The sequence below is a fragment of the Pseudonaja textilis genome, chromosome 16 (assembly GCF_049901715.1).
Source record: "Pseudonaja textilis isolate UNSWEBS1 chromosome 16, rPseTex1.2, whole genome shotgun sequence".
Lineage (NCBI taxonomy): Eukaryota > Metazoa > Chordata > Lepidosauria > Squamata > Elapidae > Pseudonaja > Pseudonaja textilis.
The window spans coordinates 2,653,749-2,678,103 of record NC_142005.1 but is presented as its reverse complement, the minus strand read 5'-3'; the positions used below and the strand labels follow the sequence as shown (position 1 = coordinate 2,678,103).

General features: G+C 51.1%; 1 protein-coding gene across 1 annotated transcript in view; it reads left to right on the top strand.

Annotated features, from left to right (window-relative positions):
- Window positions 1–9,367: 9,367 nt before the first annotated feature.
- Window positions 9,368–24,355, top strand: part of LMNA (lamin A/C) — a 41,541-nt gene continuing 26,553 nt past the window's right edge. The window contains exon 1 of the mRNA XM_026717641.2: window positions 9,368–9,793. Coding sequence (XP_026573426.1) covers window positions 9,441–9,793 — 353 coding nt within the window. The 5' untranslated portion in view covers window positions 9,368–9,440. The remainder of the gene's footprint in view (window positions 9,794–24,355) is intronic.

Below are 24,355 nucleotides of genomic sequence, written 5' to 3'. Positions count from 1 at the left end.
ATCAATTATTAACCAATCCATTATCCTCCACTTAGAGACAAACAACCTACTCTCTAACAAACAATTTGGTTTCAGAAAAAAACTATCCTGTAATCTGCAACTCTTACACTGCAAAAACATATGGACTACACAACTCGATCAGGGCAAAGCAATAGACACAATCTACATAGACTTCTGTAAAGCCTTTGATTCAGTGGTACATGACAAACTACTCCTAAAACTAAAATCTTATGGTACCTCTGGACACCTGCATAACTGGATAGAGGCATTCCTGTCAAACAGGCAACAAATGGTCAAAATTAGGATCGTCCTATCAAATTCTGTACCTGTCAACAGTGGTGTCCCCCAAGGCCGTGTTCTAGGACCAACTCTCTTCATACTCTACATAAATGACCTCTGTGATCATATCAAGAGCAACTGCATTCTCTTCACTGATGATGTTAAGCTGTTCAACACCACAGACAATACAACTACCCTCCCAAAAGACCTTGACTATGTATCAGAATGGTCAAACAAATGGCAGCTTCAAATCCCAACAAATAAATGCTCTGTCTTACATATTGGCAGAAAAAATCAGAAAATAAAATACAAGCTAAATAGTCAAGACCTTGTTGAGGATCCAAACTCTGTCAAGGATCTTGGAGTACTCATCTCAAATGATCTAAGTGCTAAAGCCCACTGTAACTACATAGCCAAAGAGGCATTAAGAGTTGTTAATCTAATCCTATGTAGCTTCTTCTCTGGTAATATTACACTACTAACTAGAGCTTACAAAACATTTGCTAGACCAATACTTGAATACAGCTCATCAGTCTGGAACCCATATCATGCATCTGATATTAATACAATTGAAAAAGTCCAGAAATATTTCACAAGAAGAGTTCTCCACTCCTCTATTCGTTGCAGAATACCTTATGCCACCAGACTCGAAATTCTAGACCTAGAAAACCTAGAACTATGCTGCCTCCGGTCCGATCTAAGTATAGTATATAAAATCATACCTTGCAATGTCCTACCTGTCAATGAATACTTCAGGTTCAACCATAACAACACAAGAGCAAACAATAGATACAAACTCAAGGTTAACTATGCCAAACTTGATTGCAGGAAATACGACTTCAGCAAGAGAGCGGTCAATGTCTGGAATACTCTACCTGACTCTGTGGTTTCTTCCCCAAACCCCAAAAACTTTAACCTTAGACTGTCTACTATTGACCTCACCCCTTTCCTAAGAGGTCTGTAGGGGGTGTGCATAAGTGCACCAATGTGCCTACCGTCCCTGTCCTATTGCTTCTTTTATTTTTCTTATAAGTATCTATCTCATGTATTCAAAACTATATTCTTACACCTGTATCTTGTAAGCGATTGACAAATCAAATAAATACTAAATACTAAAAATTTATACATGCTTTCCACCTTGAGTAAAAGTAAAGAAATAAAGTAATAAAGGTGGGATAAAAATAAACAAAGCCACAAAGGCAGAGCTGCTTCTGGTTTGATCTTCTAGCAGCGTCTCCTTCATTCTTCTCTCTCCAAATGTCACAGTTGCTTCTTCCTTACTCTCTTGTAATCCCCATCCACTGTTCTCGACCCGTTTCTCCTGGATTGTGCTCATGCAGATGCACAATTCCCCCCAAACTCACCTCTGGTTCTTCTGTTACCACTACCCATTGGAAGCCTTCACAACATACAACCAGGACCCATTGATGCCTACCTTCATACGCAGCCGTAAGAGCCTGGATGCCACCAATTCATATTTCTGACATGCACTTTTGCCTTTCGTTCCTAATGAAACCTTCCCTTCCCTGCAGGTTTTCACCAACTCTATCTCAGTGTCCTCCCCCGCCTTTTGTGCACCAGGGACCAGTGGGGCTGATGGTTCCACGCACTGCTACATCCTGTGCACGCTCAGATGAAGCTTCACTTCCCTTGCTTGTGTGGCCCAGTTCCTAACAGGTCACGGACCAGTACTGGTCCATGGATTAGATGGCCCTTGCCCTTCCTCTCAAACTTCCTTCCTTCTTCTTTCCTCCCTCCCTCCCTCCCTTTCTCCTTTGCTCCTCCCATGTTGCAAGTCAGAGCTGGTCATTTGTCAGAGTCATCACAGATAACTTAGGAAAATGTGTTTTCTGTTGTCCACCTCGGAGCTGCTTATTCAAGGCTTTCATGGGGCACTTTCTAGCCAGGTTGAGCCAATGTAGGCTGGGTTGCACTCAGGAACATACAACTGGAGAGTGTGGCCAGACTGTGGTGAGTGTTCCCAACCAATGCAAACGACTCTTCTTTGCAAACTCCATTCTAGAACCTGCAGCACAACATCCTCTTGGTTCGTTCCCACATCTCACACCCTGGAGCTATTTGCAATAGTCTGATGCACTCAGGATGCAGAGAGAAGAGTAAGTGTTTTTCCAAAGTGAGGTCATCTTGAATGGAAGAAAGTTGGAAAACAGCCGCTTGACTCTACGGTTCTTCTACTACAGTCGTGCTATTGCTTTTCATGCCTTTTTGAATTCTCTGGCTTAGCTTTTTAATATTCCAATAATAACCGTCCCAGGGTTTCTTCTTCCATTGGTTAAAAGTCTTCCTTCCCTTTGCTGGAAAGCGAAGAATTCCAAGTCTGTTTTCTGTTAAGCGGCCTGGAAATTTGGCCGGTGGCTTTGGGCAAGTCTAGCCACAGCTCAGATCCATCCCCTCCCCTCCCTTCCCCCTCCCAGCGTTTCCCCCTTTTTACCAGATTCCTTGAATGTTCCTGATCTCCTCAAATCTTCCAGCTCTCAGACTCCTTCGTTTGGTTCCCTGGTGTTTCTTCAAAGTTCTTCAGGCCCTCAAAATTCTTGCACAAGTTGTAACAAGCCTTTGATTCAACTGCACAGCCTACAGTTTTACACTATCGCATCATCCAGACAAGAGAAAGTTGGAGGGGGAGACTGCCAGGCCACACATGGCAAAGGTTGTGTTTTAACATCCAGTAGTGTGTTCTGATAGAAGAGGAGCTTTGAGCTCAGGGTTGAAATGAGGAGTCCTCGGGGCTCTGAACTGGCTTTTCTTGCGGGCGTTTTATTACTCTGAAAGATAACACTATCAGGGCCAAAAGAGAGAGACGTTGTGGAAGTCTGTGGGGTCCTTGGTGCTCTCTGAGCTTGTTTTCTTGCAGACCTTTCATGACTCAACTAGGTAATGTCATCAGTGCTAAAGGGGAGTGGGTTTTGCAGAGTAGAGTGTTTTAATTAAGTGTTGCACCTGATGGTTCTTGACTCTGGACGGATGTCTCTTTTCTTTTATGTACACTGAGAGCATTTGCACCCAGACAAATTCCTTGTGTGTCCAATCACACTTGGCCAATAAATAATTCTATTCTATTCTATATTCTATTCTATTCTGCGTTCTATTCTATTCCTTCCAATATCTATTCTATTCTATTCTATTCTATTCTATTCTATTCTATTCTATTCTATTCTTTATTCTATTCTATTCTGCGTTCTATTCTATTCCTTCCAATATCTATTCTATTCTATTCTATTCTATTCTATTCTATTCTATTCTATTCTATTCTATTCCATTCCATTCTATTCTATTCTATTCCATTCCATTCCATTCCATTCCATTCTATTCTATTATTTCTATTCTATTCTATTCTATTCTATTCTATTTTCTATTCTATTCCATTCCATTCCATTCCATTTCATTCCATTCCATTCCATTCCATTCCATTCTTCTCTTTTCTTCTCTTCTCTCTCTTTCCCCGGATGGTCCCACTGATTCAGGGGAAGCAGCGACAGGGCAAAAGAGGGCCAGGAATCCAAATGCTTTCGAACTTCTTGGGTCTACTCGTTTTGCAACGTTACTGCAAGATTTCGGTGTTCAATTAAAAACAACGAATAGGCGAAACAGAAAGGCGAAACAACTGTGGCGTCTTAGAATTTCTCCAGAGAGGCCCAGCAGGTTTGGTCTTTTTTTCCCATCTCTAATGAGGACTAAGGAATCACGGCCGTGTGACTCACTCAGCCCTGCAGCTATTCACTTAACAACCACGGCAAAAGAGGTCGTAAAACTCACTGAACAACGAGCGGCCTGGATTAGCAACAGAAATTCTGGAGCCAACTGTGGTCTTAGGTTCAAGGGCTCCCTGGAGGGCGAGACTTTCTTTCCGGAGAGCCATCACAGCTTCTCCGCTTCCCCTGTGAACCGCGGCTTGAGGGAAGCTGCCGCCCAGCAGCTACGCTGGCTTGAAGCGCTGCCACGGCTGCCGCTGCCGCTGCTGCTGCGTGGCTCGGGGGAGGCGGAGGGGGGGTTGGAAAACTGCAGGGGCTGCAGCCGAGGGAGAGAACTTGTGACCATCAGGGTGACTCACTGCTGCTGCGGGCTCTGGGTGTGCGCATGTGTGTCTGTCTGTGTTTGCATGTGCGTATGTGTTGCCAGGGCCACCGAGTAAGTCACTCCTCTGCTGCTGGGAAACCTCCTGGCTTTTTTCTCCGTGAAGTTGTGAGGATGTTTGGTCTCCTTGAGAACCAGGCTGGCCTATCCAATCCACAGCAGGAGGAGGAGGAGGAGGAGGAGGGAGGAGCAAGAGACACAGCCAGGAGCCCTCCCCCCCGCCACCTGCCAGGGAGAAGGGCTCTCCATCACATCCCCTCCCACAGGATTTTGGAAAAAAAAACCTTTCCGGCAAGTAAAAAGGGCAGGAGGGTAGAAGGAATCCAAGCTGACTGGCTGCTCGAAAGTGCAGTTTATTAACTATTTATTTATGCATTTATTAAATAGATTGACTGCCCGTCTCATTTCAAAGCAAAACAATGAAAGAAATAGCGGATGGAAGCTACTCAAGGACAGAATCTACCTGGGATTAAGGAGGAATTTCCTGACGGTGAGAAATCAGGGGGGATGGATGTCTTACCTCCAGAAGCAGCGGCTGTGCTGTCACTGGAGGCTTTGAAGAAGAGACTGGACCGCCAATTGCCAGTAATGTTAGAGGCAGATCTCCCGCCTGAGCAGAGGGTTCGACTAGAAGATCTCCAAGGTCCCCTTCTGAGTCTGTCGCTGTGTTATTCTGGGTGGCTCACAGCGTTCATCAGGCCAGTATTTTAATAGGGGCGCCTGTGCGTGTCTGTAATAAAACAGAGAGGACATTATTTTTAAATGTTAATTATTGAAAAAGGGGCACTCTCTTCACCGGCCTGCCCCGCACGACTTTGCATCCTGAGGTCTCTCAGCCTTCACACCTGGTGCCAGGATCCAGCGGCCTGTTTCCAGGATTACACTGGCACAAGGATTGCACAACGCAGCACACACACGCCCCCCAACACCTCTGCTTTGCGCTGCTTAAGTCTGCCTCCAAGGGGAGGGGATCCAGGATTGCCTGTTGCAGCCCAAACTCTCAAGGGTCTTAGACCTTGAGCACCCTCCCACCACCAGCTAACGTCAAACCAAACCAATTCAAACCAAATCGAAGCTTCATTAGGGTCGTAGACCAGCGTAACTGTCCCACATCGCTACGTTGCAGGGTACTGATGGATCGATGACGTTTCTACGCTACCCACCACTCCTACAAGGTGATTCTAGGCAGCTGACAGGTCTATTAAACACGTAAAAAATAATTAACATACTAAACCATTAAAGCTACACAGATTAAAATATTAAAAGCTGCACTAAAACCTACAAGAGCCAAGAGAGAGACAGGATGGGGGTCAAGTCTTCTTACCCCGTCAGCCTCATCATCTGACCCCTTCCACAGGGCCAAAGCGGGGGCAGCTCCCCCTTTCAGTGGCAGAGGGTTCCACAGGGTTGGGGCCCCAGCAGGAACCTTGATCTCCTGGGATTCGCTTCCTCAGCCGATGGGATCCGCAGCAGGCCTCCTCTTCTTGTCCCCTCCGGGGGGGACGTCACCTCAGAAATTCACAGTCTCCGACTAGGATGAGGAAAGACACGCACCCCCGCCCATTTCAGCCGGAAGGATGCGCTTTGAGCTGCAAACGGAGTTGCGTCTCTGGGTATTGGAGTTAGACGGGAGCAGGTGTGGACGGCTGAGGAGAGCGAGGACTCAGGTGAGGGGCCAGGACCATCAGGGAGTGGACTGCTGCCTTCAGGGATTGTGGGGGCTGGCAGCAGCAATGAGGAGGTTCCCGAGGAGCCTGTGCTAAGTGTGCGTGCATGCAGGGCTGCTTGCAGGAAACAGCAGCTGCAGCACCATGGGCAACTCGCGAGTAAGGCTGCAGGGTAAGGGCCCCTCCTTCAAGAAGATAAAAGCCAGCTGTGAATCAGACATTCTTTGCAGGAAGCAAAGACGTTTTGAAACTCAGCCTTGTGGACATTGCAGTATCTTAGTTGGCATTTGAAGACTTGTGTTGTAAGATATTTCTAGCAGAGGTGGGTATTCAGCAGGTTCTGACCAGTTCTAGAGAACCGGTAGCAGAAATTTTGAATAGTTCGGAGAAACGGCAAAAACTACCTGATTGGAGATTTTACAGTATCCTTCTCCTGCCACACCTACCAAGCCACACCCACAGAACTGGCAGTCAAAAAATTTGAACCCCACCACTGATTTCTAGGTAACCTTATCTGCTATTCTTGGCAGCCTCACACAGCTTTGGCGAGGCGTGTGCTCATCCAATTTAATTAGGTTGCAGCGGCCTTTTCCCCGGGGACTCGTAAGAACCATTAAAAGGTTCCTGTTCCCTTTGGTTTGGGTTTGTTTTGTTGGAAAAGGGTTTGGGTCAGAACTCTGGGGAGGCTCACGTACTTGCTTTGAACTGGTGCCCCCACCCCCCAGGAGTGCCAACAGGCAGAGAGGCCAGGCACAAGGTGGCATAGAAGGCCCTCAGAGTCGCCACAACGCACCCTGGATTCGCCTCTTTCCTTTTCTCTCCCCTGCTCGAGGGTGTATGTGTGGATAGAAGACCTCCAAAGTCCCTTTCTACTCTGTAATTCTGCACCAAGGTAGACATCAATGGAGGCCTCCAATGAACAGTGGTAACAGAAGATCCAGAGATAAGTTTGGGGGGGTGGAAGAATTGTGCACCCCCCCTGAATGAACACAGACCAGGAGACATGGATCGAGAACGCGTGGATGAGGATTACCAGAGAATAAGTGACATTTGGAGGGCTAAGAATAAGACACTGCCTGCTAGACAGAATCAGAAGTAGCTCTGCCTTAGCAATTCGGTTCATTTATTTTTATCCTACATTTATTATTTTGTAAGTAACTCAAGGCAGCAAGCGTACATAAATACTCCTTCCTATTTTCCTCGAAAAAACAACCCTGCGAGGTGGACTGGCCAGAGAAAGAGGGAATGGCCCACTGTCTCTCTCTTGGCCAAGGCAGAACTAGAACACCCTGTCCCTTCGGTTTCTCACCTGGCGCCACTGCCAGGACACCTTGTTCTCGTGGCAAGGAATGAGTGGGACCCCAAATGCAGGATCGGCCTGCTTGGTTCTGGGAATAGCGAGAATTAGAGGAGCAGGAGGGAGAAGCTTTGAAACCGGAAAGACTATTTTTTGGGAGAGTCACAAATGGATTGTGGGAAAAACTAGACATGGAAGGAAAGGAATGAAATTTGAATCACTGCAGGGAGAAAAAGTAAGAGTTCGAAATTAAAACATATTATAATATAAATTAATTATTTTAGTTGTTATTGCAATTTGCATCCCAGCCAGTTCTCTAAAGCGTCTCGTTTCCCAGCAGAGAATGTATGGAAAGTGGGCCTTTGGGAAGAAAAGATGAGGGGACGTGACAGACGGACGGATGGACGGGCCTGCTGTCCCTCGGGGGCGGGTGGGGGCTCTGCCAGAAGGGACAAAACTGCCCAAAGCTTCTGGGGGGGGGGGGAGGGCATGTTAAGTGTTCCTCTAAAATCTTTTGGTGCAGTTTTGGTTCAAAGGATGGGAAAGATGTTAATTTGGAAAGTGCGGTGGGGCTTTAAGTTAGGAAGATCAATACTCTTGGAACTGATTATTTATTTATTGAACATTTGTTAAGTATGTATGTATTTACAAGTAGTCCTTGTGTTACGACCACAGTTGGGACTGGTACTTTTGTTCAGCAGGGCGGTCATTAAATGAGTTATGTCTAATTTTATGACACTTTTTGCCACCCTCGTGAAGCAAATCGCCGGGGTCCTTAAATCCGTCGGTCATTTAGTGAATCCGGAGTCCCTCATTGGCTTGGTCAGGAGGTGGCGGTGGGGGGGGTCCAAACGGCAGCCTGGTCATTCCAGCCTGTTGCGGTGCTCCCAAGTTCGTGCTGGGGTGACCAAATAACGGTTTGGGGTGACCTTTGGATGGCTGATGTCCAGGGCCTGCCTGCCTTCTGCAAAACTCCAAACATGCCAACATTCAAGGTTTGAGTGTTGAGCGATGTCTGAGACCCCCAGGTGGCCTGCCTGTTGCCCCTCAGGACCCCTTGATTGCACACCTAGGAGCAAAGAGGGGAAGCTCTTGGCTGTGACTGGCAGGTGTCACTCTGAAGGGCTGTCACTCATTAGCTCCCCAGGCAGGAGAAAAGGGAGGCTGGGCAAAGACTGGGTTGGGGGGGTGGGAGGGGGTTGGAACGTAATAGGTAAGATGGCCTCTAGGATCCCCCGGGGGCCCCAGACTCAGAAGGGCCTCTATTCAGCCGCCCCCTCCCCCCAGCCCAGGATCCCGCGCAAAAGGGGCCTCAGCCTTCCAGAAAGTGCCGGAAGCAAGAGGAGAAATCGGGACCAGAAACCCAGCCGGAGGAGCGTTTCTCTTGGCCCGGCAAGGGGGCCTCCCCGGCTCCGGCCAAGAGAGTCAACGTGGCAGCCAGGCCGCTGCACCTGAAGCTCTGCCCCGGTGCCCTTCGAGAACCAGGGAGCGCTTCCAGGGCGCCCCCGCGCGCCTTCCCGGCCACCGGCCAGACCCTCCCGCCACGCCCGGCCTGCAGGCGCGCGCGCCCGGTCAGCCACTCCGACGGGGCCACTCCAACCCTGGCTTCTGCCGCACTGGAAGGCCGGCCTTGGGAAGCGGAGAGGGCGGCGGGCTGGGCTGCCTCGACCCGAAAGAGCCAAGCGGGGCGGTGGGACTCGGCCTCGGGGGGCGGGGGGGGTGGAGGAGCCCGACCAAAGAAGCCGCCGATGCCCCCCCGCACCCGGCAGGAGCCGCGCAGCTGCGCTCCGCGGGGCGAGGGGACGACAACTGCCCGCATTCCCGGCCGGAGGGCACATCCGGGGGAGGGGGAGAGCTTTCTCCAGCCCGGCGCCCCCTCCGCCTCCCCGGGGTTCTTCCGCCAGCGGGCCGGGGGCTCGGCGGGGCCTGGCGGGGCTGCGTCCTTCGGAGGGGCGGAGCCGCCGCCGTCCAGCCCGCCCCGCGCTCCTCCCGGGGGTATTTGAGGCGGCGGCCAGGCCGGGAGTGACTCAGACGCGTCGCCGTCAGTCGGAGGGCCGCGCCAGCTTCTCGTCGCCCGCCCGCTCGCCGCCGCCGCCGCCGCCATGGAGACCCCCGCCGGGCAGAAGCGCGGCCTCCGCAGCGGGGCCACCTCGACGCCGCTCTCGCCCGCGCGCATCACCCGCCTGCAGGAGAAGGAGGACCTGCAGGAGCTGAACGACCGGCTGGCCGTCTACATCGACAAGGTGCGCTCGCTGGAGTCGGAGAACGCGGGGCTGCGGCTGCGCATCACCGAGTCGGAGGAGGAGGTCAGCCGCGAGGTGGTCGGCATCAAGGCGGCCTACGAGGCCGAGCTGAACGACGCCCGCAAGACGCTGGACTCGGTGGCCAAGGAGCGCGCCCGGCTCCAGCTGGAGCTCACCAAGGTCCGCGAGGACTTCAAGGAGCTCAAGGCCAGGTGAGACCCCCGCGCCGCGCCCGCCCGCTTCCGTCGCGCCGGACCGGCTGGCCAGTCGTAAAATGGCAGCCGGCCGGCCGGGCAGCCGCTCTGGACTTGACAGCGCCCGGCGCTCCTCTACCCGAAGGCCCTTGAGGCGGGAGGCTTGGGCGGGGAGGGGCCGGGCGCGATCCTCCCTTGCCCCCCGCTCCCTCCGCTTTCCGGGCGGGGGCCTGGCCGGCTGGTCCCGCCTGGGCTTCCCGTCTCCGGTCGGGCGTGGCGCTGAACGTGTGTCACTCCAAGCCCGGCCGACCCCAAATCCTGCCCACCGGGCGCTTCGGCCCAACCGCACCGCGCCCAGGACGGGGCTGCGTGTCGCTGCCTTTGGGGCGGGGGGCGGCGCGCGGGGAGGAATCCCCTCAGCCAATGCCGGGAGTCCCGGGACAGAGCCTGAAATGGCGGTTTGGGGAGAGGCCGAAGGTGAGAAAAACGACCCTCAAGACCGCCCAAATGTCCAGCGCAACGGCCGCCTCTCTTGACTTCTGGGATTTGATGCCTGACTAAGGATTCCTTGGCTGGAAAAAGTCCCCAAGGCTCGGCTGTAGTTGGTGACAGCAGCGGAAAAATTGTGGGAATGTGTGGGTGTGTGGTAGGCAACGGATCCCCCCACCTTTGTGCTGTTGAAGGAGAAGTGGAGGGTTAGCGTTTTGCTCCTTGACCCTGAGGACTAGAAACGTTTGCACCTTAAAGGGTTTTAAAACTTTAATTTTGCCTTCTTAACTCTTTTGTCATTAATATCCTATACAAATGGCAATAATTTGCCAATTGATTTAGTGGTTTAAAACTTTGGTGGGGCTGGGTTTTTTTTTTGCAAAGGATGGGAAATATTGTAATGTATTAATTAGTACTTAGCTAGGCGGGATAATATGCGTCGTTAGTTTTTTAAAATGAAATCTTTAATGCCTTGTTTTGTGTTTTTTTTTTTTGTGGGGGGGAGTTGCGATGTTTAACTTTTGGAGAACATAAGACCCTCAGACTATAATGGCAGAGCTGCTGCTGTTGGTGAGAAATCCTGCCCAGACTTGGTTGTGGTCTTCCTGGCGTAATGAGAGGGGGGATTTGGGGAGCCCCACCTTCATGTTCAGTGTGCCAAGTGCCAACATTGGGTCTCTTCGAGGCTGCAGCTCGGGGTGAGATTTTCCCAGTATAACAACTGGTTTGCTAATTACTTACCTTCGGCGTTACTTACCTTCAATTACCTGCAGTTACTTATACCTTCAATGCTACGTGGGGGAAGTAACACAGCTGAGGCACGTCAATCCACTCTGCCACGTGGATCAGCTATCCAGCTGGAAAAAGGGGGTTCCGAGTTCTTCCTGATGGGGTCTGTTGCTTTCCAGGGATGCAGCCATGACCTGTGGACTTCAACTCCCAGAATGCCACAGCCGGCTCAGGAATTCTTGAGAGTTGAAGTCCACAGGTTGTCAATCGCTGCCCACTCCTGGTCTGCACCAATGGGGGCCAGGATAAAACAGCTAAAGAACCCCAAACTGCTGTGTAGACCAGAACCCCGCCCTCGCAAAACGTGGAACATCCAGTCGAGGACATGTGCATAAGAGATAAAATTAGATTCCGGTTTAGATTCTAACATTCCTGACCTTAAATAACCCCCGTGGTTTGGGCTTCCCACTTGCCAGTCTGATTCTCTTAACAGGTTTGGCAGTTCTAGTTTTGTCTGCTTACTCACAAACAAGCTCCGGTGGTTGAATGAAGTGCAGATTGCTCCTGCGTGCTGTGTGCGTTCAGCTGAACCTTCCCGGCTTCTGCACACTCATTTTCACACTTCTTGCGAAAGTTCCGGGGAAATGAGCGTGAAGGTCCTACAAAGACATTGTTAGTGATAGGTGGACTAATGGGAAGTGTGCAAATAAATTCGCCTCTCCTTCTGCTTCTCCATCTTGGCTCTCTCTGGTGTTTGTGGGGCTGGGTGTGGCTGTGTTCGTTTGGCACCTGTAATTAATCATTCTGCAACGTTGTAGGTGTGCCAGTACCCTGTTCCCTCCTGGCTGGGCGATGACACATGGGCTTTGGTACGCTTCTGGCAAGGCTGGCTTTGCTTTGACTCTGGGCCACAGCTCTTACTTGGGTGGTTAGAGTTCAAGGCTCAGTTAAATCTCATTTCCAGCTGCTAAAATGGATGCGTGTCTCCCCTGCTCAGTCAGCCAAAAACGTGTCTTGTAATTTTCCATTTCGGATGGAGGGGAACTGCCTGATTTTTATGCAAACAAGTGATCCTCAACTTACAACTGATGGGTTAGAATACGGCATAACAGAGTCAGAAGGGACCTTGGAGGTCTTCCAGTCCAGCCCCTTGCTCAGGCAGGAGACCCCAAAGGTATAATGCCTCCGAAAGGTGCTTTATAGTAACAATTCCAGCTGTTGGTTTGCCCCGCCCCTGTGGTCACATGAGCACATTTTGGGTGCTCGAGGACCTGTTGCATTTACAATCACGGCCACATGACCACGATTTCTGGGAAAACAACAACAAAATGGTTGCTTGGGAAAAGTGGATTTGGAATCGCAACCCTTCGTTTGCTTCCTGACTGCATGATTCCCTTAATGACTTGTGATCTGCTTAATGACTAGTATAAAAAATGGGTAAAAAAAAAAAACCCAGGTCTGGTCATGGGGTGCCTCGGCTTACAACAGGAGTCCCCAAAACTTGGCAACTTTTAAGATTTGTGAACTTCAAATATTAAAAGAATCCATAGCTGGTTGGAGAATTCTGGGAGTTGAAGTCCACAAGTCTTAAAGTTGCCAAGTTTGGAGACCTCTGGCTTACAACAATGACTTTTGACCGATCCCAGTTGTCGCAAGTTGAGGACTATCTGGTTGCCTCCTGAATGAGCGATGGCACATATATTTAGGGGAAAGGTCACATCCAGTGTGGGAGGGGTCTTTCCTCAGCCATCCTGTCCCAGAAGACGGCCTGCTTGTGCTGTAAACAGACTCAGTTGTGCACTTCCCTCTGCACACGGGTGCACACCCAGTGGGTTAGCTACTGTTTCTTGTTGGGCTAGTTACATTTGTGTCTCTGCCTCGAGAGAGAAAGTGACTTGATGAGGAACGGATTTCCCAGAACAATAAATAAATATTTCTGCTTTCGGGAAATGCTCTGCGCGGAGCTAAAAGTGCAGGGGTTTCGTTGAGTTCCCTTCCAGACTTAACATGTCATTCAAAGGCGGCACTAAGTTTGGTGAGCTGGAAACCCCCTCCATCCGATGCAGGCAACTTGGCTTCTTGCCTCTTCACCAAATTGGCCCGTTTGGAAAAGCCGCAGAGTTAAGTTGCCTGACTTTTGTTCATGGCACAGATATCCTCCCGTGGAAGAATCGCCTACGAGTCAGGAAGTAGTAACTCATTGACTTCAGGTTCGAGTAAACACCACCGGGAGGGAAGGAGGGAGAGGAATCCCTTGGGTTCGTTTGGGCTGCTTGGATGGATAGAAACTCGGCTTTGGGGCCCGATTGGTGAATCCAAAAGACTCCCGCAATCCTCTTCTTTCCTTTTGGGCCACCATAGCAATAGCACTTAGACTTATATATCGCTTTGTAGTGCCTCTCTAAGCGGTCGTGGTCCTCTCTCTCTAATCATGGTCTTTCAAGGAATTTCCTGACAGTGAGAAACAATCCATCAGGGGGACAGTTTCTCTCCAGAGGTGATGGGTGCTCAAATCATTGGAGGCTTTCAAAGAGAGACTGGACAGCCACTTGTCTGGAATGGCGTGCTAGGGTTTCCTGCTTGAGTTGGGAGGGTTGGACTAGAAGACCTCCCGGTTCCCTTCCAACTTGGGTTATTCTGTATTCTGTGGCGCTGCTGGGGTTGCCAGATGTTTGGCCCAGAGCTCTATCAGGGATCCTCGCTGGCTTCCCTGCGGCATTTCTTGGGGACCATCTGCCTAGTGACTTTTATCTCGGTTACCCAGACCGGGTCCAGAGACCTACACATGACTATCTGGTGCAGTGGCAGCTTCCTTCTCCCGCCTTGTGTGACGCCCGCTCCCTTCTCTGGAAGTCATTGGAGGCTGGAGGCTGGAAAAAGAAGAGGGCTGCCCTGTTCCCCACCTCAGAAGCCAGCAGGTTTGGCTGAGGCTGCAGCCCCTGCCATGTTTCTAGTCCTTAGTGGTGGTTTCCAGGGCTTCCCAATTTGATTTTGTGATCCATCGGGCATATTCCACATAGTCTGGAATAATTAACCAAATTATAGGGTATCAATCAGTCTTTCTGAACCTTGGCAACTGTAAGATGCATCGACTTAAGCTCCCAGAATTCCCCATCCAGCTTTGCTTGACTGGGGAAATCTGGGAGTTGAAGTCCACAACATCTTAACAGTTGCCAAGATTTAAAAAGACTCGTATAAATACAACTTTGCTGTGAGAAATTTAAACCCCAAGGTTTTCATTGCTATTCCAAGTCAGTTGGGGGAAAAGCTAGCTTCTTGCAAATGCCTTTTCAGAGAGGAAGGGGTCAAGCTATTTTCCAAAGGCCAGACAAGGAACAATGGATTCAGCCTAGAAATAAAGAGACATTTCCTGACAGAACCATCAACCCGTGGAACAGACGTTGCCTTCGGAAGTTGTGGGAGCTTCACCCCTGGAGGCTTTCGAGGAGAAACTGGGCTGCCATCTGTCAGAAATGGTGTTGGGCGGGGTAGTGGTGGACTAGATGACCTCCAAGGTCCCTCCAAACTCTGTTAACCTGCCTGCCTGTCGGATTAGTTTTCCTCCATCTTCCTGCCTTTTGCTCTTTCTTAACATCCCTCCCCTGCAGCCTTTAAAACCCCCTCTGTCCCCAACGGAGAGAGGCTTTCCCCTTGCCGTCTGTGTTTTCTGTCTGCGTTTCTTCTTCCTTGGCCAGTTTTAGAAGCGACAGCTGCAGGCCGAGACTTTGGGGAGGAGCTGCTGGAGAGGGTTGCTCCCCTTTTATCTTGGCAGGCCATTTGTGGCTGGCATCCTGGATTGCCTCTGCCGGGTCACAGGCCCGGCATTCACACCCGGAGCGCAGGAAGGAAGGCTGGGCCATGCTTGGCAGGAGCCGCGTAGGGCCAAGGTGGGGCTGGACGGGAGAGGTATGGTTTGGGGTGCTGAGAAGCCAGAAACGTTGAGCAGAGCAACAGCTAGACTGGAGGACCTCTGAGGGGCCTTCCAGCCCCAGGATTCCATGTTCTGGGAACACGCTTCCAAGCCAGGGGACTCTGCGTTCCTGCATGAGGAGAGCTGAGCCCCCAAAATAGACGCTCTAAGTTGACGTATTGCTGCCCGAAAGAGAGAGCATCGGAGGTTGCATCAGCGGCTATAACCGTCTGCTTCATCCTTGAGTCCCTTCCAGAATGGTTCCCAGCCCAGTGCCCTGTTTCTGGGGGGGGGGTCACTAAGGCGATGCTCCCCAAAGCTGTTAGCAGGGCGGGAGGGATCCCATTCCACGAGTCAAATTGGACCTGGGTGTTTTGTTTTGGGGTGATTCGAATGTGCAAAGGTCCTGAATTTTGCACACGTGCTCAACCAGCCCTCAACCTTTAGAAAGTGCCTCTCGGCTGCAGCTCCCCACTTCTCTACTTTGGGGGAACCCTAGAAAGATGCCTGAAGCTGCTGCTTGGCCCTCCCTTCCTGCCCACTGTGCCAAGGCGGGGGCTGGCCCCTGAGAGTGGGGCAAGGCCCGCCCGCGTGCCAGCCGAGCTCTGGGTTGCCAACTTGGCAGAGAGGCTCTGGGCCTCCTCCATGTTGAAGGGGAGGGCCTTCCTCGGCCCCACCTCCCCTTGAATGGGCCAATTGGCAGCGGAGGGCCGCCCTGCGTGGTCCGGATTGGCTGTCCCCATGGAAACCAGCCGTTAGTTTGGATTTGAACGGCAGAGGAAGCGCCAGGCAGGACCGTTTCTGACTCATGGCGGCCACTCCTGCCGAAGCAATTATTCCTATGATTCATGGGCTGCCGGTTCTTTCCAAACATGGGGAGCTGCCAAGTGGGAAGGGGAAGAGCCGGGATGGGCAAGGTGCCCACTTGGAGGGAGGAGGCAGGAAGGAGGCCTCCCCAAATGCTGGGAAAGACCCTTCTCTGCCTGCTAATTTTTTTTTTTTTTTGGATATTTGCTGCTTTTAGCTGTGCTCTCTCTCCCAAGGGATCCACTCTTTCCAACTTGTCGTTTGCTCGGGCACAAAGCAGGACCCTGTAAATTTCCATGACGGGCATCCCAGGAGGATCCTGGGTGAGCAAACTCAGTTTCCAGTCCCACTCCTCCGAAAACTGGTTTTCCCCACCCTAGTTCCCTCGCCTGGCTTTTCCAGCTGCAGTGCCCGCCCCCCGCACGCCACAAAAGGAAACCTTTGCACGCTGGCAGCTGCAGAACCTCCTGGTGCCATCACTGTCTACCTCCCTAAAGAGACAGCAGCTGCACCAACAAGGCAGCTCTCCTGCCCTGGCAGTTTTGAAGGTCACGCTGTGGCCACAGAAGTTTGCTTCACGCTTACTGAGCTTTTTATTCTTTGGATTATGTTTTTTTTTTAAGTTTTAAGTTTAAAGAAAAAAAAATAGTTTGCAATGGTGGGGAATATCTGTAGCTCGGATGTAGAATGAGGGTGAAGGTTCGTTCTCCAAGCTTGTGGGTTGGTTTCCAAATGTTTTGTTACCATGCTACAAGTTTAGGAGATGTCAGTGTCGATGTTCCTCTATTTACCCACCCTCAAAATTGCTCATTTAAGTGCATTTAAAAAAAGAAAGAAAAAAGAGAAACTTCTGCCTTCATCCGGAGCAGATATAAACAGCATTAAGTCACTATCTCTTCAAATGAAAGCAAACTTTTTTTTAATTTGCCTCCCAATTTCTATCAACACATTTCTAGGATCGATGGAGATTTTCGGTCCTCCAGCTGTTTCCAAAAGTAGCTGGACTTTCTTGGTGGGGGTTCCTTGAAAATGTTTCACTTCCCACCCAAGAAGCTGCTTCATTTTTAACTGCAGAACTCAGAGCTGAAGAAAAGCGAAATGATTTCAACCAAAAAAATCCAAAAAACCTTCAGTTGCCTTTTAGAAAAGCACCTTAGGGACTCATTTCTGGAGCCTCGTCTCCCTGTGAAACAGCAGAATCCCAGTGTAAACTTTATGAGCTTTTAGCCTCATGATGGTGCAGATCAGAACTTGCTAAAAAATGTGTGAAACGGTGTGCATTATTTTCTAAGCAAAACTCCTAAATGATGGGTTTTCTAATCTTCTCCCCACTTCACTCTTTAAGCACGTACCTGGCAGGTGCAAACGTAACTGTGGTGGGACTGAGGCAGCCGGTTGTGGTTTGCTGGCAGCTGGTGCCAGACAGCAGTGGAATTGGACAGTGGGGAAAAATGGGGGACGGCTTTGGGAGTCTGGAGAGGACTTGGTCATGCGTCCGATGCAGAAATGGGGCCACCTGGGAGTGGGGTGCTGCCTCCGGAGCCTCTGGAGTCTGGCAGCAGCGAGGCAGAGGAACAAGGGGAGCCCATTCCCAGTGCGCATGTGCGCAGAGCTGCTAGAAGGCGAGAACAGCTGAAGCAGAAAGGGCAACTCTGGAGTAAGGCTGGGAGGTGATGGCCCCTCCCATAGGGATAAAGGTCAGGCCAAGATGATGAAACCTTTGCAGGAAGCAAAGTAGTAGTTCGATCGGTTCATTCTTTTTAGTACTTGGACTGGTTTCTTTTCTAGTTCATTTGACACGTCTGTTTTTGGAAGCACTTCACAGAACTGAAAAGATGTGTGGGCTTATCTTGGGGGACTCTTTGTGATTAATTCCGGCTGGGAATGAAAACAATTCCCAGTGTTGCAATAAAAGAAGTCTTGCTTTTAAAATAAGTGTGTGTGTGTAATTACGGTTTAGGAAGCCTGAGTCAGAACACAGTCTCCCTCACAAAGGTCTGGGACCCCTGTTTTGGCAGCCCACCTTCTCCTGCTACTGCAGCTTTGATGATAAAGCCATCGCTTTTATGCATAGGCCCTTGCTATCAAACAAAGGCATAAATTCGCAAAATAACAGAGGGCCTTAAAAAAAAAACAATCCAGAAAGAAGCACCCTATGGAAATGCCAGGTCTTTTCCTGAAGTGTGTGTGTGTGTGTGTGTGTGTGTGTGTGTGTGTGTGTGTTGCTACAGGGAAAGAAAAGGCCCAAACTGGGGACAACCCCTATACTAGTGTTTGTCAACCTTGATAACTTCAAGATGCATGGACTTCAACTCCCAGAATTCCCCAGCTGGTCACACTGACTGGGACATTCTGGGAATTGAAGTCCACCTGTCTTCAAGTAGCCAAGGCTGAGTAACCCTACCTTAGAGCAGGGGTCTCCAACCTGGGTAACTCAGAGATGATCACCAGCCTTTCAATTGGACCTAGAACCAAGTCGGCGTTTCTGGGCAGCTTCAGACTTCGTGACGTGTTGAAAGGAAATGCGTGGCTTCTCCCCAAGTGTCCACTGTGCTGAGACCTCAGTGTAACACCGTAGCCTGCGCCCCCCAAAGCGTCCAGCGGGAAGTTGGGACATTTGTGGGAGGGGGTCAGTGCCAGGGAACGAAGGGTACCTCGGTCCCTGCTCAGGAAGTTCCTGCTTAGCTTTGGGTGGGCTCTTTCTTTCCTTTAATTGGCTCCTCCGGCCGTTTCTCCTTGGATCCCAAACCACAAGGGGGAACAGCAACAGCTAATTCTTTGCCAGGGTTACATCGCAACGAGAGAGAGAGAGAGAGAGAGAGAGAGAGAGGGAGAGACGGAGAGATAGACAGAGAGAGAGAGGAAGAGAGAGAGAGAGAGGGAAGGAGGGAGAGAGAGAGAGAGAGAGAGAGAGAGGAGGGGGAGAAAGAGAGAAGGAGGGAGGAGAGGGAGAGAGAGAGAGAGAGAAGAGAGAGAGAGAGAGAAGGAGGGAGAGACCGAGAGAGAGGAAGAGAGAGAGAGAGAAGGAGGGAGGGAGGAGAGGGAGAGAGAGAGAGAGAAGGAGGGAGAGACCGAGAGAGAGAGATAGACAGAGAGAGAGAAGAGAGAGATAGACAGAAAGAGAGAGAGGGAAGGAGGGAGAGAGAGAGAGGGAAGGAGGGAGAGAGAGAGACAGAGAAGGAGGGGGAGAGAGAGAAGGAGGGAGGAGAGGGAGAGAGAGAGAGAGAGAGGAAGAAAGAGAGAGGAAGAGAAGAGAGAGAGGAAGAGAGAGAGAGAGAGGGAAGGAGGGGGAGAGAGAGAGAGAGAAAAGGGTTTTTTTGGCTCTGCCTTGTCAGCTTGTTTTAGAGTGGAAACTTCTGTCGAGTGGGGGCTGTGTGTTTTTGTGCAATCTGGCCTTGAATGGCCTTGAATTTAGCCCACACATGTCTTCAATTCCTCAGTTCCAGAGCCTTCACCCCTGCAATTATCTCCCCAGTCACACAACATAGATCCAGCTTTGTGTGGCTCTTCAATGTTTCTATAAAAAAAAAAATCCCACTCTTTTTAAAAACTTTGGTCTTCCTTCTTGGTCTTCCTTTTTCTTACATTGCTGTGCAGGGGGTGTTTCAGGCTCGGGAAACCTCTTTGTTGGTTGTGTCTGTGTGTACACGCACAGGCACAAACACCATATAAGCTGCTCGGGATAAAAGTTTTCCCAAGTGGCTTACAAAACACGCTGGAGCTGCTATGAAAAAACAGGCTAAAAGGAGCCATTAAATGTAAGGAACGCAGGAGCGAGACAAACCACAGCCTGGGATTTCATGCAGAAGAGGCTCTGGCGCAACAGTTGTCTGTAGCAGCTGGGGGCATTTTTTCAGGGCAGAGCAGCTGCCACCGACATCCAGGAGGTCTGCATGGTGCTGGCCACGAAAGGGCCTTTCCTGACTGGGTCCCCTCCATTGGGGCGAGATCTGGGTGCCCTTCAATTGGAGCAACAGGGCTGGACCTCTGGAGGGCGACAGGAGGACAGCTGGCACGGCCACCCTCCTGGGCAGGGTTTCTCCTGTTGACCCATGGCACCGAGAAAGGAGGAAATTTGTAGCTCAGGGTTGAGCTGTGGGGTCCTTGGTGCCCTCTGAGCTTGGGGATTTCCTTGCAGACGTTTCATGGCCCAACTAGGTAACAACATCAGTGCTAGAAGGGAGTGCGGTTAATGGAGAGGAGGGGGAGTGGGGAGGAATTCTGTGGGGTCCTTGGTGCCCTCTGAGCTTGGGGGTTTCCTTGCAGACGTTTCATGGCCCAAGGAGGGAAAACGGACTCTGCCCGCCCTTGGCTTAGCTTTCTGTGGGCAGGTGTGGGGCTGGAGGCAGACCCGCTGCCCGGAAGACCCCAGATGGGAAATGGAGAAAGACCGCATAGGGAGGGGTGGTTCTACTCTTAAGCAAGTCTGTTTGTCAGCTCGTCAGCATCTGAGCTTGCTTGTCAATGTCTGTGTTCCCATGACACACCTGCACCTGGGCAGTGAACCTGCTGGCTTCTTTCTCAGGACGCTTCCTTGCCTGACCCTGTTGGCCACAGGAAGCTGTACCAGGATTTTTGCTCCTCCGAGTAGCTCCATCCCAGGGGCTGTTTGGGGAGCACGGGAGAAGCCTGCTCGGACCTGAGAGGAACAAGCTGCCTTCTCTGGACTTGGGTCAGCCTGTGTGAAAGCACAGACACCGTGTGTTTGTGTGTGTGTGTGCGTGGGTTGTCAACTAAAAAATACTTCTTTGTGGCCTTTTTAGTGGCCAGCAGAAAGGGAGTGTGGGAAAGAAGTACATTCCTTAAATGCTTCAGATAAGTGCAAGGCAGCCGAAGCTGTTGGCGCCAAGATTATTACTGTAGAGCGTGATGGATGACTCTTGGCTATGGACGGGTCCCATTGGAGAATATCCATCCAGGAGGTGGGGGAAGACCAGGGTCAAGGGTGACAATGAATGATGTAGCTTAGTGTCGGCTGCACCCAGGTAACGCCAGCATAGTCGCTCCTAATAAATCAGTTTTCTTTTCTCTGAGATGCGGCTAGAGACTTAGGATTGGAATGGGGGTGGATCTGTCGGAGCCCTGACCTGTGAATATGCTGCACGGAAGCTTTGCTGAGTGGGGAATTCTGGGAGTTGAGGTGGCTAAGCTTGGCCAACGCCCAAACTGCTCTAGGCTGACCATTCCAGCAGCAGTTGGAGCAGCGCACTCTGCATGGGGAGAGGGTGAGGGAGGGTTGGGGCCCCCCCGCTGGAGATAGACGGTCCCTGCATGGATAGACGGCTGCTGCATGGAGGGGAGGGAGGGGTCAGGCATCCTCCACGGACTTGGGATGAAGGAGGGAGCAACGAGGGTGCTGGGGGTCTTGAAAAAGCCCCCCAGTGGCCTGGACCAAGTGGAGGCTGTTGGAGGGAAGCGGCTGCCTGCTGGCCTCACAAGGAAGCTGAGCGGAGGCCGGGGAAGCGGATTCTGACGTACGCCAGCACGCCCTTCCTCGGTGCTGACCCAGGGACTTGGGTTCAGTTTCTGCTTCAGGGTGCCCCCGCCCAGCGAGTGTGTCCGCAGCCAGGTAAAGAAATCCAGCCTGTTTGTGTGGCCTGGATCCCCTTCATGCTCGGTGACCATCTGCGTCCAAAACAGGTTTTTCAAGCGTTGCTGGACAAAATGCACCCAGTCGAGAATCTGATGGGCAAAAGGAGCAAGCAAAGAGCCTGTTTTTTTCCTGCTAAATAGTTTGCGCCCCGGGAATCCGACTTTTGGGGATTTGATTACGAAGCGCAGCATTTTGATCTGCAAAAGTTTCTTCCCCCTCCTCAACCGACGACCCGTCGGGGCAAAGAAGAGTCCAGCCTGCCTTTCTTGGTGCAAAGCAGTTGGTCTTCCTGCCTGCCAGCTCCGGTCTCTCCTGGGCTCCATTCAGGATGCGGAGGGGGTGGGGGTGGGGGCAAACTGTCAACCTGAGCCTATTGACCAAGACCTTGCGGGGGAGGGGCTGGGGGTCACTTCTCCATCGCTGGTGTTTGATCAACAGGATGTGAGTCAAAAGAGCAAATTGTCCTCCTTGGCTGGAAGGAAGGGTGGGCGCCCTTCAGCAGGCTCCTGCTAAGAGCCTGGGGTCTCAGGGCAAAGAAGGGGGTGGCCTGAGCCGACGCCAGGGATTTAGGCGCCCTTGCAGAGGCGAGGTGAGATCCCCGATGCCCACCTTTGCCAGGGACGTCTGGAAATTGGGCTGGCTGCCACTTCTTGAACAATTTGGCCTGCTCCTCAACCGTCTTGGTTTCTGTTTGCATCAGAGGGATGGAATGCCAGTGCTCTCCGTCCGGTACAGTCATTCACTGAAGGCCTGAAACGTCTCCCCATAGGTCGGAGAAGAGCAGGCAGAACCAGGGGCGGCGTTAAGCGAGTCACCAACCTAGAGTCCTTACATTCCCACAAATGGCTCAGTTCAACCCTCTGGAATTCCGTTGACTCTTATCCGGCACCAGTTGAGCCCTGAACCTTTTACTCGGTTAGATCCTTGAGCAATAAATCTTCTGAATTGCAATTTAACGTGTAGTCCTGGCGTTTATTAGCGGCGGGAGGATATGTCTTCTTCGAGTACTTGCTGGCCTACGGAAGCCAATGGCCTTTCTCCTGGGGTGGACTAGCCCACGTTTTTGGGGTGGGGAGCCCACTTTACCAGCACCCCATGATTGGCAGCTTGGCCTTGTCTGACATAACCCCCGTTCAGAAACCTGGCACTTGACTTCCATATAGTTGGCCTCATTATTCTTCCACGGAGGAAAATCTGAATGACATGATCTGAAGAAGAAGGTGGTTTTAAATATGTGAATCTGAAATTAGGAGGCGCTCCCACGCCAAAGGCGCTTCTCTAACCTATCTTCTTGTTCCCCCTCTTTCTTTCTTCTCTTAAAAAAGTTATCCTGGTTCAAGATGTTGTCGTCTTTTCCCTGCAACCGGGTCGGTTTAGAGCACCAGGTTCTGGTGAAGCAGCCCACCTGTCAGCACAGGTGGTCGCTCCCCTCTGTGTGTATTCAGGGGGCTTCACTGTCTGGCGCTTTCCAGGCCGCCTGTCTGGGCTTCGGTGGAGGCTGAGACGGAGGGAAACATGAAACTCCGTCTGACTTTATTTATCCCAGTTTGGTTCTTCAGTCGGGGCCGCTCTGGATGGTTCCTGCAGGCCTTGGGCTAGCTAAATGGGGTGGGGAAGTGGACCGCCTGTTCTTCTGGGACCTTTCCTCCCTAGGTTGAGGGACAGCTGTTGTGGGTCTCCAGGATCCACCTCGGATTGTCCCCTGAAAACGAGGGTATTTTACACGTTAGGAAGGACGCCCCCTGCGAGGGAGGCCATTTTGCTGGCTTTGCCCTGAGCGGTGTGGAAGCGTTAATCTGATCAACGACCAGATTGTGGCGAAGCTAAGGAAACACTCTTCTAAATTAGAGGCTTAATAGACAAAATAAGGTCTAAAATGGAAATCCGGGGGATGGTGGCGTCATCATGTGTTCATTACAGGCTCTCACACCCTTCCAAGTACGGTTGCATGCACCTTTAGTGCAGAAGGTGCACTAAACAGATTTTAAGGTGGCTAAAAAGAATTAAAAACGGGATCAAATTCGTTCCCATGGAAGTGGTAATCCAAAGCCAGGAGCAATTCCCCCTCCCCGACTAGAGCAGTGATTCTCAACCATGGCCCCCCCAAGGACCCCACAGCTCCTTACCTGTGGCTTGAACCCCTGGCTATTCCTTGGGCTGGTTTAGCTCCCAAGTCATGGTGGCCAGAGCTCTTTTTCCAAGTGGATCCCTAGCCAAGGTTTGCCTGGACCTGTCAGACTCTCTATCCTCCAAGCCATGATAGGACTGGCTTTGTAAATCTGAGCTATAGCCAAATAGTGGCTTTTGTTTCCATGCTATATAGTGGCCTGGTCACTCTAACTTACTAAGAGAATTACAGGATTCTAGATCGCCTTGATATTTAACAGGCTAAGTTGGAAGGGGCTTTTGGAGGTCATCTAGTTCAATCCTCTGCTCACGCAGGAGGAGCCTCTACCATTCCAGACAAGTAGCTGTCCAGTCGGGCTCTTCTTAAAAGCACCCACCACTTCCACTAGATAACTAGTCCCACCGTCAGGAAATTTCTCCTTAGTTCTAGATTGCTTCTCTTCTCGATTAGTTTCCACCTGTTGTTTCTTATCCGGCCTTTTGATGCTAGAACAGAGGTCTCCAAACTTGGCAGCTTGAAGACTTGTGGACATCAACTCCCAGGTGCTTTGGAGAATAATTTGACTCCCCCTCTTCTTTGTGGGAGCCTCTCAAATCCTGGAACGCTGCTCTCCTGTCTCCCTTAATCGTTCTCATTCTCACACTGCACTTACCCGGTTCCTACAAGTATGGTTTAGCCTTAATTAAGCAGAGCCTTAATTCCCTTCGTTGCTCTTCTCTGCACTCTTTCCAACATTTGAACACCGGCGTTCCGGTCTGTGCACAGGTAGCCGGGTTCTTTCCAACCTGGTGAGATGCCAAGAACAGAGGTCTCCAAACTTGGAGACTTTAAGACTTGTGGACTTCAACTCCCAGAATTCTCTTGCCACCTGGTTGGAGAACTCTGGGAGTTGAAGTCCACGAGCCTTAAAAAGTTGCCAGGTTT